Here is a 16,789-nt window from a genome sequence, read left to right on the forward strand (position 1 = left end):
AAGATGAGCTTTAACTTACTTTTTAATACAGATATATAAATCAAATTCCCCACACTCTGCCGATCACTTCAAAAGTAAATTATTCTGTGAGCTACCAGTTTGAATTGTTCTCCAATCAGCGCACTAGTTACAACAAAAGTGCCATATGAGGAGAGCGCTGATTGGAGAACAATTCAAACAGCTCATAGAAAAAGTGACTTTTGAAGTGAGCGGCAGACCACGGGGGATTTGAATTTCATATGTACATTATAGCACAATGTAATTACATCCAATGAATAAAACTCCATATAAAATATCACTAACATTCCGGATCCGTTTTTAAAAAGGGGAAAGTTTATCATGGCTTTATCTTAAACTTTTCAGTATTTTTTTATTTTACAGTAACTTTTTGTATTAATTTAGAGGGTCATAATATAGTGTGGGGGTGGGGGGGTTAGGGGGCTTGGTTATATTTTAATTTAGGCTTCTTGTATGGGGGTCTTTGGGGGGGCAGTTTAGGTTAGAAGTACTTGCCGTTCTTAGCAGTTAAAGGGTTAATAGCAGGGGGATTATGAAATGGGGTAGTGGTGTTTGGGGGTCAATAGCAGATAGGGTTTTTTTGTAATTAAGTAGTGGCGGTTAGTGATAATTATGGAGGAGGAGTTTAGCCACGGTTGGTTATGTGATGAGTGTAGTGGCAGTTAGGGGGTTATTAGGGATTAATATTACAATAGTGTAGTAGTTGGCAAATGTTTATTCTTCTTTCTTTTTGGGTCATTTTTGAGCCCTCCCTACATTTTACTAAAACAAACTATTTTGCGATAAAGTTAGTGCCATGAATACAGCTCATAAAATTATCATGAGGCATAAAAGAAATACATAAATTACCATTTATTTGTAATCCTATTGCAAAAATTAGAAGCTGTGTGACTTCTGTAGCATCAGCAGTCCATACCGCTTGCATTTTTGTGCTCCATAAATTTTAAAGACTGGTTTTACATTTTCTGTTTTTAGAGTGATTTCATCTCAATATCCTACCTATATTCAAGCTGAATCCAAACTTTGTAACCCAGAGTTGCAAAAATAAAGTATTTACATATATATATATATGTTCATGTTGAAGCGGATTGGGTGAATCCTTGTACCCTTAAAGTGGCATGAAACGAAATGTTCCCTCTAATTTTTTTTCCTGGTGTGAAATTTCTCTGTGTGCGAGCTTGATACCGCTTGGGTGCAGCACTATCTATTTATCTATCTATCTATACACACACGGAACAAATATGTGGATTTGCTGAACACCAAGTCCACGTCTATAGCCAGATGGAAGCCACCGTTGTATTCCAGCTCCAGTTTAAAGCTGAGCTCATCTGGCAGGCCAGGCTCAGAGGTGGTGGTGACTGAGTAGCAGCACGCTGCGGTACGCAGGCAGCACATCCCCTAACGACACATCCTGCAGGCTCAGGCCCTCTAGCAGCCGGCCGTGCAAGCGAGTGGCAGCTTCTCAAACTCTACCTTAATCCTCTTGGTGAGCCAACAGCTCACTACTATTCAAGTAGTTATTTTACAAAGTTTTATGTCTGTTTAATGACTATTGTTGATATACTATTGATATATCTCAGTGTTCTCCTTGGAAAATGTTGCCCTCCAGGTGGCATTTTGAAGTAGCCGGGTGGCATTATGAAGTACCTGGGTGGCGGCATTGTAGAGTAGCTGGGTGGAGGCAGTGTAATATTTTCTAATTTTATATCATTTTCTGCTATCCAAAGCACAAATTAATTGTATAATTTAACATAAATTGATTTAATGATAATTTGTGCAATAAAAAAGGCTAAATTTAAATTAATATTGGCTAAAATTTTAGCCGGGTGGTCAGTAAAATCAACCATGGTGACCCACTAAAAAGGTCTTGGGGAGAACACTGTATATGAAGAAAGTTTGGGTAAAGTCCACAGTGTCACAGGAAAGAGAACCCATTCATATCTCTATGCTCTAAAACAAGCAGAACTGTTAGTTGCAAATGAGATGTGTAAAACAGTCTCGTAGGGTTAAGCACAAGCAAGCTAGTTGAACCAAACACAGTGCACCTGTTTAGGGCCATATCTCTCAGCAAAATGGAAAACAGGTCAGCAGATCAAGAAGGTTTAGACAAAGTCCTTTCCAGGCTACGGGACTCAGGAACCCTCCAAGTCACTCCACTCGTTGCAGAATGCCTCTGGATGCTCTGCCCGTCCTGTCGGTACTCAAAGTCTCTCGCTCGAATCGAGACCAAACAACCTCCATCGCCAAGGCTAGCAGACAAGCTCCTCCCACTGCTGTACGATTGGACGAGTGCACTGTGATGAAGCTGCAGGCTAAGACCCTTGTTCAGAAATCAGCTTGTTGTGGTGTATGCTCAGGTTTTATTAGCCCAAACTTTGCTGTGTGCTGTAAACCCAGGCAGATGCAATACAGGAATCAAAGAAGAAAAAGTCCAGCACTCCAGCGAAAATTTCAACGACTTTATTTGAACAAACTCTCCATCAATGTGTCTACACAGTGTGACTTTAATATTAAAGGGACATAATCCTCATATGCTAAATCACTTGAAAGTGATTCAGTATAACTGTAAAAAGCAAATATCACCTGAACATCTCTATGTAAAAAGGGAAGATATTTTACCTCAAAATATCTTCAGCTTACCAGAGTAAGTGCTCTGTGAACAGTTAGCTGCTGAAAGTTGAAAACAACCCATAATAGTCAATCAGCAGTGCTTAGGAGTTGCATTGTTTTGCTGTGATCTCATGAGATTTCATTTATATCTCATAAGATTTTACAGTAAACTTCCTTAAACTTAATAGGAAAATAACATGCTTGTGCCTGCACATGCTAGATGCACACTCCCTTGAAATTCCTGGGACTAAAGTCTCTTTACAGTGGGGTGTGAATACTTAGGACATTTTGAGGTAAATATCTTCCTTGTTTACATAGAGATGTTCAGGTGATATTTTCTATTCAGATTTTTACAGCTATGCTAACATGCTTGGTGACATCACCAGCATCCCCGGATTCCCTGGGTGATGCCGAAGCCCTAGACCACCAAGGATTAGGTAAGAGTGCAGAGGGGGCCGTGATGAGCACCAAAAGCACCCCCTATGACGACGTGGTCATAATCCACATTGAATACATTGCGCGCATGACGACGACGTGTTGTCATGCACACTTAAGGGGTTAATTAGATAGAGCACACAATTTTTGAAACAACTTTCCATTTTTCTTCTGTTGTCACATTTTCTTTGGCATCTTTTGTTGAAAAGCAGGGCAGCAAGCTCAGGCGGAACATGCATGTGTCTGCAGAACTATGTGACAGCAGTTTTACAAGAATGTTATTTATTTGCAAGAGCACTAGATGGCAGCACTACCATTAATGTAAGTAATTCAGGATGTGGCTGTGAAGAAATGATGGAGCTTATGCTGAAAGTGCTGTATTCTGCAGCTCTGTAATGTTTTATGGATGTGGATGCAATGAGTCTACTCTAGACAGCCTTCGCTCCCTATTTTCACTGGAGATTCAGTGAGACTCTAATGTAGTGAGATGCTCTTTCATATTGTCCTCTAAAAGGTATGACGGCTTTCCTGTTTTTGGACTTACATTTTTATAGTCCTCATTTCCATATTCTGTCCCTGAGATCGCACCACCTGGATTGTCTGCAGCACCGGTCAGATAAACTGAGATCTGGAGTGGAATAAATGAGGTCTCTTTTCCAGAATGCCAACTCGGGATCTCCTCAATTAGATCCTAGGGGACCGATTTAACAATGTGCGGACGGACATAATCCGCTGTAGCGGATCATGTCCACAGTAAATCGATAAATGCCGACAGCATTATGCTGTCAGCATTTATCATTGCACAATCATTTCTAGTGAAATGCTTGTGCAATGCTGCCCCCTGCACATTCACGGCGAATCGGCTGCTAGCAGGGGGTGTTAATCAACCCGATCATATCCGATCGGGCGGATTGCTGTCCGCCGCTGCAAGACTATGGGGCTGATTTAACAAGGGCCAAATGGCCCCTAATCACCCTGTTCCCGCAGGAGCCTTCAGGAGTTAAGAAGCAGCGGTCTTAAGACCACTGCTCCTTAACTCGTCTGCCACCTCTGAGGCTGCGGACATGAATCCGCCTGATCGCATACGATAGGGTTGACACCCCTGCTAGTGGCCGCAAATCTGCAGGGGCGGTATTGCACAATGATTGCTTGTGCAATGATAAATGTATTAATGTCTGGCGGACATGATCCGCAACATGATCCGCTGTTGCGGATCATGTCCGCCAGACATATGATAAATTGGCTCCTATGGGTCTACAGATCTGAATATACACTGCAGTCACTACAAATGCATTGTGCCAAGTGACATATGTACCTAGGAGATATTTATGTATATTTAAATACTTACAGTATGTCTTGCTCTCACTCTCTCCATTACTGTGTTTAGTTGTTTTTATCAGTGGATGAGGCTGTGGAGTTCAGCAGACCTGAGCAATAACAGTTCTTTATTTTAGAGAGAGGCTCGATTTATCAAGTGTTGAGCTGATTCGCTGCAGCTGGACAGCATACGCTGTCTGCATTTATCATTGCACAAGCATGTCACAACAAAACCTTGTTCAATGGCATCACCTGGTGGCCAATTGGCTGCTAGCAGGGGCTGTCAATCATCCCAATCTGATACGGGGCTGTCAATCATCCTGATTCCAATCCGCCACCTTCCATTTCTCCATTTCAGCACTCTGTACCATGTGATAGTCAATCACAAAATGCATATATATGTATATACTGGGAAGGAGCTGGTGCCTCAGAAAGTGTTCAGAATTTTTTTTTTTTAAATTGCATGCACTATCTGATTCATGAAAATTTAATTTTAACGTAAGTGTCCCTTTAAGTTGTTCTTATATGAAACATTACATTTAAATGTCTATCACCTAGATTACGAGTTTTTCGTTTGTGTTTTAACGCTGAAAAAATGGCCATTTCAGCGTTAAACAGCAACGCAGCCATTACGAGTCTTGTCAGTATAGCTCTACTGCAAACCTTTTAGCCTGTAACGCAGATCTCACCGCAGACGCCATTGTTACCGGCGGATAATCACTTGAGAGTGTAATTCACATCTTATGTTTTTATATACCGCGTGATCTGTTATATACCGCGTGATCTGTTAGTTATAATAAATGGTTTTATTCACCTGATGTTCCCTAGTTCATCTTTACATGGAAGATTTATACATGAGCGCTTTTTACATAGAGCTAAGTCATAGCTACTAAGGGCTAGATTTATTAACGCTGAGGCGTACAGGGGAGCGTATACGCGCCCCTGTATGCCTCAGCTCGTCTGTGGCGGGGCGAAATTACCCGCAGGAATTCGGCATTTCACACGAGCGCAATTTTGCGCTCGCGTGCAATCCCGCCCCCTGCCCGCGCACAGCCAATCACGCGCAGGCAGGAGCTGTCAATCTCCTCGGTTGGACTCGACCTAGGAGATTGAATTTCGCCACAATAGAGGCGGCGTAGATGTTAGGGAAGCAGCAGTCTGGTGACCGCTGCTTGATAAATCACGGCGAGCAAGTTCTTAAGAGAACTTGCAGCCATAGAGGCTTGATAAATCGAGCCCTAAGTGTGAGAGTACAATACATACACTTCTCAACCGTTTAATCTGCAGGAGTTCATTTATTGCTTTTTCCTTTCTTTTAAGGACTGACTTTACTGAAAGATCTTGGGATTTGATATCCTTATACAGCGCTGCATCACTTTTTTATTTTTTTGTTATTTCACTTCTGTTGTGATTTTTACAAGTTTAAGCATTTTTATTTTAGTTTTACAAATACAACCTATTCTTTTAAATAAACAAATAAAGCAGAATGTTTAAGGACTCATTAAACTGTAATAATATTGCCAAAAAATCTTATTTGTGAATTTTTTTTTACTCAAATTCATGTATCCTAAGTATCCAATGTTTCAAGAAGTCCACAGCACCAGGTAAACTTAAAAGTGATAAAACCTTTATTTTCACATTAAATTGTGACGTTTCAGCCCCTCTGGCCTTAATCATGCATGATTAAGGCCAGAGGAGCCGAAACGTTGCGTGTTTTAATGTGAAAATAAAGATTTAATCACTTTTAAGTTTACCTGGTGCTGTGGACTTCTTGAAATACTATTGGTCTAAAGGTAGCAGTAACCCTTTACCATGTGCACCACTCAAGCTATTATTCTTAAAGGGTGCTAGGCTCACCTATTGTTTAAGTATAGAATGTTGGTAAATATAATGTGAATATTTATTTAATGTCATCTTTGACATAAAGTTATAAAAAAATAATAATAATAAACAAATAAAGAGATAGATGTTATATTGTATGTTGATCATTTATACTGTATTATGAGAATCTATACTTACTGAATTACACATTTCTCATTCATGACATTGGCTTTGAATCCCAAAACAGCGAATACGACCAATGTAGCCAAAACAGAGGTAAAGAAGTTGATAAAGGAAACAAGAGCTGCGTCAAACTGGCAGTTATTATCTTGCTTATTGTAGCTTGAAAATGCAATGACGCCTCCAAAGCCCAGCCCCAGAGCAAAGAAAACCTGTGTCGCTGCTTCTCTCCACACCTGAGGGTCCAACATCTTATCAACCTGAAAAGATAAAGAATAACTGGAGACCCCATAGATCGTTCCTCTGTTGTCCCTAAGAATGGATCAAACTCTTTAGTCCTCCTTTTCCTTTGTTATTCTATATGGCCATATCACTATGAATATAATGACAAGTATGCTTTAATGAACTAGCCTTGAACTACATAGAACAAAAAAAGTGGGATGGTGAGACCTGACAGGCAGATTAAAGAAATGGTCTAGGGGACAGTTAGATTGGATAGGATGATCTCGGGACAGTGAGATTGGATAGGCCGATCTAGGGGGCAGTGAGATTGGATAGGCCGATCTAGGGGGCAGTGAGATTGGATAGGCCGATCTAGGGGGCAGTGAGATTGGATAGGCCGATCTAGGGGGCAGTGAGATTGGATAGGCCGATCTAGGGGGCAGTGAGATTGGATAGGCCGATCTAGGGGGCAGTGAGATTGGATAGGCCGATCTAGGGGGCAGTGAGATTGGATAGGCCGATCTAGGGGGCAGTGAGATTGGATAGGCCGATCTAGGGGGCAGTGAGATTGGATAGGCCGATCTAGGGGGCAGTGAGATTGGATAGGCCGATCTAGGGGCAGTGAGATTTGGTAGGCAGATCTAGGAGGCAGTGAGATTGGGTAGGCAGATCTAGGAGGCATTGAGATTGGATAGGCAGATCAAGGGGGCAGTGAGATTGGATAGGCAGATCTAGGGGGCAGTGAGATTGTATAGGCAGGTCTAGGGGATAGTGAGATTGTATGGGCAGATCTAGAAGACAGTGAGATGTGGTAGGCAGATCTAGGGGACAATGAGATTGGCTAGGCAGATCTAGGGGATAGTGAGATTGGATAGACAAATCTAGGGGACAGTGAAAATGGATAGGCAGATCTAGGAGACTGTGAGATTGGAGAGGCAGATCTAGGAGACAGTAAGATTGAAGATGCAGCTCTAAGGGGCAGTTAGATTGAAGAGGCATTTCTAAGAGGCAGTGAGATTGGATATTCAGATGTAGGGGAAAGTAAGATTGGATAAGAATATCTAAGGGACAGTGAAAATACTAGATAGGCCAATCTAAGGGACAGTCAGATTGGATACACAGATCTAGGGGACTGTGAGACTGCAAAAGCAGATCTAGGGGATGGTGGACTGGAAAGGTCAAATCTAGCAAATAGTGAGACTGGAGAGGCAGATTTAGGGGCCCATGAAACTGGAGAAGCAGATCTAGGGGACAGTGAGACTCAAAAAGTAGATCTAAGGAAGGTGTGACTGAAGAAGCAGATTGGGGAAACAGTGAGACTGAAAAACTGGTTCTCATGGACTGTGTTCTTACTTGTGTTAGAATTTCAACCCAGCAATAAACTATCAAATTAATATTAATGCTTTACCTGAGGTGTTAACATGTGAAGAATTCCATCAATAGATCCTCTCAGAAGTAATCCACGGACTAGAAAACACACCAGGACGACATATGGGAACAGAGAGCTGAAGTACATAACCTGGGGCAGATAGCAAAACATATATTTAGTATCTTCTAGAATTAAAAACTTGTATCAGTGTGCAGTTTGTGTTTACATATTTCAAATTTCATGTATTTTTTAATCCCATAGTAGTCCAGGGAGCAGAATATGGTAGCACGTCAGAATTAAATTGTATATTATATCTATAAACAATTGGTATATATATATATATATATATATATATATATATATATATATATATATATATATATATATATATACATACATACACACACACACAACACACAGAGGAAGTCTAACACTCGCTTGCAAACTCTCAGCTAAGATTAAAAGCAAAAATGAGATAGTTAGTTACCGCATCTGGCCAAAAAGGACAACCCCAGGTACCACGGTCAAGGTTTCCCCCAAAACCTAGGTCCCACAGTCATATAATGCAAGCTCTCAATCAAACAAACTGGGAACAAGTCAAGGATTCACGGACTTATGTAATCACCCCAGACATATACAAAACATGGAAGGGGACTGCCCTCTCAGACTATGGAAAACTAGTTTTTGAGATTATATATATATATATATATATATATATATATATTCCAGAAAAATGGTCGCACTCTCAGGTCTTTTGGTGAAAAATCGTAGATAATTTTAATGAAACGTTTTCGGGGTATTCCTCCCCATCATCAGCATAAACATACAGTGCATCAAACAAACTTAAATAGAGGCATATTGCTCATCAAACAAATACGAAATACCTGTGTGTGAAAATTTTCTCAGTGTGGTGACGCCAAACAGTGTGTGTGTGGACCGCATATTCTGCGTTCCACTGTGAGGACCGGAAGTGTTAAGTGCAGTATTATATCCGGTATCCTCAGTTTTACAGAAAAAAATTATAATATTGTTTTATGCACACAAACTTGCGGTGTTCATTTATAATTAAGTTACTAAGTATGCCATAGTGCTTCATTATCTGTGCCATTATTGACAGTGCATCACATTCTTTGTGAATGATTCCAATTGCGTGAATTTATTTTACCGATGCATTGTCCACTACTCGTAAACTCTTATATATGCACATTGTTCCCTGTTATCTTAAATTACATCTCCCTTTCTGAAGTATTACTAGTGTCCGTTACGATGATCTCTATGACTGGTTCTATAGGACTCGCTGTCATATTCTGGTTGTCATAGAAACCGTTTGTTATGCCGGTTCTACTTGGGCGGATTGGTCTATTAATTTACCTTTGTCAGATTCAACCCTATCCTATAACCAGTATAGGCTAACTTCGTGCCTTACTATTAACATGGTTTTATGGACTTCATTCATTTATGTATCTCTTTTGCTTGTCCTAGAATATGCCTGTTAGAGGCATATATAGGGGCTAAAGAGTATTCTCTGGCACTTGTTATGTGTACTATCTATGTATCATCCCGGTTATCGTACGTGTACTTCTAAGCTGTCAATGTGGATTGTGTGTTTGATCCACATAAATGGACCTAGATTACAGTGAAGAAAAATAAAAGCATCAAACAATCTAACACAAATACAAAATACAAAATAAATAGCAACCTAAACGCTGTTGCTACATTATACACTTAGCATTAGTAATGTATAATTGGTTTCGATTTTGTTCTAAATTATATCTATCCCTCTTATGCCTGTATACACTTTACGTATAATATACACATCTTAGCTCTCTTATTGTATATTAGAGAAAGCTATTGTTGCCCTATTAGTCCATATAGTTATTCTGTGTCACATTGCTATATAGTGACTTCCATCCGTGATTCAATCTTTGGTTTCATCATAGTTAGATAGTCCTAGTACAGTGTCCCTAGTTTTTGGTGTTAGCACAACCTGACCCTGAGGTGTATGGGGTGTCATCCTCAATTTAATGATTAATGTCATCTCTGTCATGGTTGTATGTCCATGGTTCCTAGATCTGTGGCTTTCTTGGTGTTCCAGTCGGTTAATTTCTACACGTTGAGATTATCACCTTGGATTGGTGCAGATGGACGATCTCTATGTAGTTGCCATGTATTTAAAGGAGGCTCAGTATTTTAAGACTGCATGAGAACTTGTTGGCAATTGGCATTAATATACCGAGTGCTGCTGCATTGGAGGGAATCATTACCATGACTCCCCCAACAACAGGTAGTGCGCCCTGCCCTAAATAGTCTACCCCCCAAGAGGCCTGACCCTCAGTGCATTGTCACATATTACTCGAGGTGTATTTGCCATGCCCCAGTATGTATCTCTGCTTAAATGAGCGCTTTAAAGTCTGGAGGTGAGTTTAACCCTCCTGGGGCTACAGTGCCCAATCTGTATATCCATTCAGCCTCTCTTCTAAGCAGGGCCTTGTTTCTATCACCACCCCTGTCAAGGGGGGGGATGTGATCAATCAGGATATACCTGATAGTGGACACCTGGTGTCTCATGTTGGCACAATGTCTAGCCACTGGTTGATCCGATCCTCCTTGATCCAATGCCAGCCGTATTGCCCGTCTATGGTTAGCCATCCTGTCGCGGAGTGTTCCGCTCGTCTTGCCCACATAGAACCGGGCACATGGACAGAATAACAGATAGACTACAAATGTTGTGGTGCAGGATATTGAGTGCTTGATCTTAAATACTTTATTCGTGTGAGGATGGTGAAAGTTCTTAGTTGTCATGAGACCATTACATGTTGTGCACCCTAGGCACCTGTATGAGCCTTTGATGTTAATATGGGCAGTGTCCATGTAGCTTGATTTAGGGTCTGTGCGTACCAGGCTGTCCTTAAGGTTAGTTCCCCTCCGGTATGCTATCATTGGTGTCAGGTTGTGCGTAAAGGTCAATTTAGGGTCAGACTGTACTATTGGCCAGTGTTCTCTTAGTATGTTACCAGCTTGTGTTGTGTTAGGTGAAAACGTTGTTGCCATTATCAATTTGTTCGGTTTCTCTGTCAGAGTCCCCTTATATATCAGACTGTCCTGGGTGTATGGAAGGACTTCTCTTAGGGTACTATCAAGTATCTGTTGCTTGTATCCCCGCTGCAAGAATTTGTCCCGCATGAGCTGCAACTGTGAGACCCCTGTAGCTTTGTTGGAATTATTGCGCACAACTCTAGTCATCTGTGATTTGACTATCCCTTTTAATAGGGCTGGGGGGTGGCAACTTGTTGCACTTAAATGGAATTTTTATCAGTAGGCTTACTGTAGAGTGTGGTGCCTAAGGTATTTCCCTCTATGTAGATATTGAGGTCTAGAAATTGTATCTCCTTGTGATGGTGCGTGATCTTGAATCTCACTGGTGTAGGGGTATTATTCCATCTTATAAACCACTCTAACAGTGCCTGTTGTCCGCCACGCCACACCATGAACACATCATCGATGTATCTTGCGTAAAAAACAACCGGCGATGTGTCAGTGCTCCATAGGAATTGGTTTTCAAATTGAGACATATATATGTTGGCATACGATGGGGCCATATTTGACCCCATCGCAGTGCCCGTAAGTTGCAAATAAAAAGATGTCTCAAAGCGAAAGTAGTTCCTAGTGAGGCAGTATTCCATTAGTGTCAAAAAGTAGTCAATAGGGGGTCCCTCATATAGTGTGCTGTCTATGAGGTGTTGTTTGGTAGCCATGAGTCCTGTATCATGAGGGATGATAGTGTAGAGACTGTTGACATCCAGGGTGACCAGGATGTCCCCAGTCTCCACACGCACATCCCTCATCTTCCTAATTAGGTCATTGGTGTCTGAAATAAATGATCTGACTGTCTTGACAATGGGTTGAAGGAAAATATCTATTACTTGTGCCACTGGCTGTGTGAGTGATTGTACTGCGGAGACTATGGGCCGCCCTGGTGGGTGGTGTAGGGTTTTGTGTATTTTTGGGGTGGTGTATAGTATTGGGATTCTTGGATGTGTTGTGGTGCAGTACTCAAAGAGTTGTTCCGTTAGATATCCCTGTTCAAATCCTAGTTTAAGGATACCATCCAGTTCTTTTTTGTATTTGACCGTAGGGTCACCTAGTAGCTTTCTATAGGTGTTGTTGTCAGTCAATTGCATAAGTATGTCTTCTTTATAATCCTCATAATCCATTAGGACTATTGCCCCGCCTTTATCCGCTGGGCGGATGACCAGAGCATGGTCGTTTTGTAGGGTTTTAATTGCTGCTCTTTCTGTGTATGTGAGGTTATGTCTCCATTTGTTGGACTTTCTATGTGTTTCCATGTCTTGTGTTACTAGCCTTATAAAGGTCTTAGTGCTAGCACTACTGTTTGTTGGCTCAAATGTACTAGGCTTTTTGCACTTATAGATAGGATTAGTAAGTTCTGGTCTTATTGGGGCGTTTTGAAAATATTCTTTAATTTTCATTGTGCGGTTCAACTTATGCAAGTCTAACTTAAGGTCCATTTCATTAGTATTGTGACTAGGTATAAATGATAGACCTTTATTCAACATGGAGCTCTCTGCTGTTGTAAGAACATGCTTACTAAGGTTGATCACTATATCCTCCGTCTGTTGCGGCGTGTGGGTCTGTACCTGCCCCCTTGCCCTCCTGATGTGTGGTCTAGAGTGCCTCCCCCTCCTCTGCGTGACCTCGTGGTAACCCCTAAAAAATTGTCCCCTATGTGTATATGGGGGATGGTATGGAGGTTGCGTCTGGTATGTATTTGGTGATGTGGGTGTGTGTCTTGTAATGCTAGTGTCTGTTTCTGACGAATCAGCACCGCTGGTGTCAACACATAGAAAGTCCAACAAATGGAGACATAACCTCACATACACAGAAAGAGCAGCAATTAAAACCCTACAAAACGACCATGCTCTGGTCATCCGCCCAGCGGATAAAGGCGGGGCAATAGTCCTAATGGATTATGAGGATTATAAAGAAGACATACTTATGCAATTGACTGACAACAACACCTATAGAAAGCTACTAGGTGACCCTACGGTCAAATACAAAAAAGAACTGGATGGTATCCTTAAACTAGGATTTGAACAGGGATATCTAACGGAACAACTCTTTGAGTACTGCACCACAACACATCCAAGAATCCCAATACTATACACCACCCCAAAAATACACAAAACCCTACACCACCCACCAGGGCGGCCCATAGTCTCCGCAGTACAATCACTCACACAGCCAGTGGCACAAGTAATAGATATTTTCCTTCAACCCATTGTCAAGACAGTCAGATCATTTATTTCAGACACCAATGACCTAATTAGGAAGATGAGGGATGTGCGTGTGGAGACTGGGGACATCCTGGTCACCCTGGATGTCAACAGTCTCTACACTATCATCCCTCATGATACAGGACTCATGGCTACCAAACAACACCTCATAGACAGCACACTATATGAGGGACCCCCTATTGACTACTTTTTGACACTAATGGAATACTGCCTCACTAGGAACTACTTTCGCTTTGAGACATCTTTTTATTTGCAACTTACGGGCACTGCGATGGGGTCAAATATGGCCCCATCGTATGCCAACATATATATGTCTCAATTTGAAAACCAATTCCTATGGAGCACTGACACATCGCCGGTTGTTTTTTACGCAAGATACATCGATGATGTGTTCATGGTGTGGCGTGGCGGACAACAGGCACTGTTAGAGTGGTTTATAAGATGGAATAATACCCCTACACCAGTGAGATTCAAGATCACGCACCATCACAAGGAGATACAATTTCTAGACCTCAATATCTACATAGAGGGAAATACCTTAGGCACCACACTCTACAGTAAGCCTACTGATAAAAAATCCATTTTAAGTGCAACAAGTTGCCACCCCCCAGCCCTATTAAAAGGGATAGTCAAATCACAGATGACTAGAGTTGTGCGCAATAATTCCAACAAAGCTACAGGGGTCTCACAGTTGCAGCTCATGCGGGACAAATTCTTGCAGCGGGGATACAAGCAACAGATACTTGATAGTACCCTAAGAGAAGTCCTTCCATACACCCAGGACAGTCTGATATATAAGGGGACTCTGACAGAGAAACCGAACAAATTGATAATGGCAACAACGTTTTCACCTAACACAACACAAGCTGGTAACATACTAAGAGAACACTGGCCAATAGTACAGTCTGACCCTAAATTGACCTTTACGCACAACCTGACACCAATGATAGCATACCGGAGGGGAACTAACCTTAAGGACAGCCTGGTACGCACAGACCCTAAATCAAGCTACATGGACACTGCCCATATTAACATCAAAGGCTCATACAGGTGCCTAGGGTGCACAACATGTAATGGTCTCATGACAACTAAGAACTTTCACCATCCTCACACGAATAAAGTATTTTAAGATCAAGCACTCAATATCCTGCACCACAACATTTGTAGTCTATCTGTTATTCTGTCCATGTGCCCGGTTCTATGTGGGCAAGACGAGCGGAACACTCCGCGACAGGATGGCTAACCATAGACGGGCAATACGGCTGGCACTGGATCAAGGAGGATCGGATCAACCAGTGGCTAGACATTGTGCCAACATGAGACACCAGGTGTCCACTATCAGGTATATCCTGATTGATCACATCCCCCCCTTGACAGGGGTGGTGATAGAAACAAGGCCCTGCTTAGAAGAGAGGCTGAATGGATATACAGATTGGGCACTGTAGCCCCAGGAGGGTTAAACTCACCTCCAGACTTTAAAGCGCTCATTTAAGCAGAGATACATACTGGGGCATGGCAAATACACCTCGAGTAATATGTGACAATGCACTGAGGGTCAGGCCTCTTGGGGGGTAGACTATTTAGGGCAGGGCGCACTACCTGTTGTTGGGGGAGTCATGGTAATGATTCCCTCCAATGCAGCAGCACTCGGTATATTAATGCCAATTGCCAACAAGTTCTCATGCAGTCTTAAAATACTGAGCCTCCTTTAAATACATGGCAACTACATAGAGATCGTCCATCTGCACCAATCCAAGGTGATAATCTCAACGTGTAGAAATTAACCGACTGGAACACCAAGAAAGCCACAGATCTAGGAACCATGGACATACAACCATGACAGAGATGACATTAATCATTAAATTGAGGATGACACCCCATACACCTCAGGGTCAGGTTGTGCTAACACCAAAAACTAGGGACACTGTACTAGGACTATCTAACTATGATGAAACCAAAGATTGAATCACGGATGGAAGTCACTATATAGCAATGTGACACAGAATAACTATATGGACTAATAGGGCAACAATAGCTTTCTCTAATATACAATAAGAGAGCTAAGATGTGTATATTATACGTAAAGTGTATACAGGCATAAGAGGGATAGATATAATTTAGAACAAAATCGAAACCAATTATACATTACTAATGCCTAAGTGTATAATGTAGCAACAGCGTTTAGGTTGCTATTTATTTTGTATTTTGTATTTGTGTTAGATTGTTTGATGCTTTTATTTTTCTTCACTGTAATCTAGGTCCATTTATGTGGATCAAACACACAATCCACATTGACAGCTTAGAAGTACACGTACGATAACCGGGATGATACATAGATAGTACACATAACAAGTGCCAGAGAATACTCTTTAGCCCCTATATATGCCTCTAACAGGCATATTCTAGGACAAGCAAAAGAGATACATAAATGAATGAAGTCCATAAAACCATGTTAATAGTAAGGCACGAAGTTAGCCTATACTGGTTATAGGATAGGGTTGAATCTGACAAAGGTAAATTAATAGACCAATCCGCCCAAGTAGAACCGGCATAACAAACGGTTTCTATGACAACCAGAATATGACAGCGAGTCCTATAGAACCAGTCATAGAGATCATCGTAACGGACACTAGTAATACTTCAGAAAGGGAGATGTAATTTAAGATAACAGGGAACAATGTGCATATATAAGAGTTTACGAGTAGTGGACAATGCATCGGTAAAATAAATTCACGCAATTGGAATCATTCACAAAGAATGTGATGCACTGTCAATAATGGCACAGATAATGAAGCACTATGGCATACTTAGTAACTTAATTATAAATGAACACCGCAAGTTTGTGTGCATAAAAAACAATATTATAATTTTTTTCTGTAAAACTGAGGATACCGGATATAATACTGCACTTAACACTTCCGGTCCTCACAGTGGAACGCAGAATATGCGGTCCACACACACACTGTTTGGCGTCACCACACTGAGAAAATTTTCACACACAGGTATTTCGTATTTGTTTGATGAGCAATATGCCTCTATTTAAGTTTGTTTGATGCACTGTATGTTTATGCTGATGATGGGGAGGAATACCCCGAAAACGTTTTATTAAAATTATCTACGATTTTTCACCAAAAGACCTGAGAGTGCGACCATTTTTCTGGAATATTAATTGCATGTTGGCACCCGGGCAGATGACCATTGGAGGGTAACACTGTACAACTGATGGGATATTATATATATATATATATATATATATATACCAGTGAGGCCTCGGTTTACGAATTTAATTCGTTCTCCGGGTCGTTTCGTATTGCGAAAAATTCGTAAACCGAAACACGGTTTCCCATAGGAATGCATTGAAAATCAATTAATGCGTTCCGGAGGTCCGAAAAAATTCAAATAAAGTGTCTAAAAAATGCTCCAAAAGGCTCCAAAAGGCTTAACAACTTGCTGCAAATGGCTCCAATGTCTCCAAAAGGCTCCACAACTTGCTGCAAATGGC

General features: G+C 41.3%; 1 protein-coding gene across 1 annotated transcript in view; it reads right to left on the reverse strand.

Moving 5' to 3' along the window:
- The window catches only part of SLC6A17 (solute carrier family 6 member 17), a 260,585-nt gene that overhangs the window by 122,768 nt on the left and 121,028 nt on the right, over positions 1-16,789 (reverse strand). Inside the window, 2 exon segments of the mRNA XM_053706840.1 lie at positions 6,400-6,641; positions 8,012-8,122. Coding sequence (XP_053562815.1) covers positions 6,400-6,641; positions 8,012-8,122 — 353 coding nt within the window.

Source organism: Bombina bombina, chromosome 3 (genome assembly GCF_027579735.1).
Source record: "Bombina bombina isolate aBomBom1 chromosome 3, aBomBom1.pri, whole genome shotgun sequence".
NCBI lineage: Eukaryota > Metazoa > Chordata > Amphibia > Anura > Bombinatoridae > Bombina > Bombina bombina.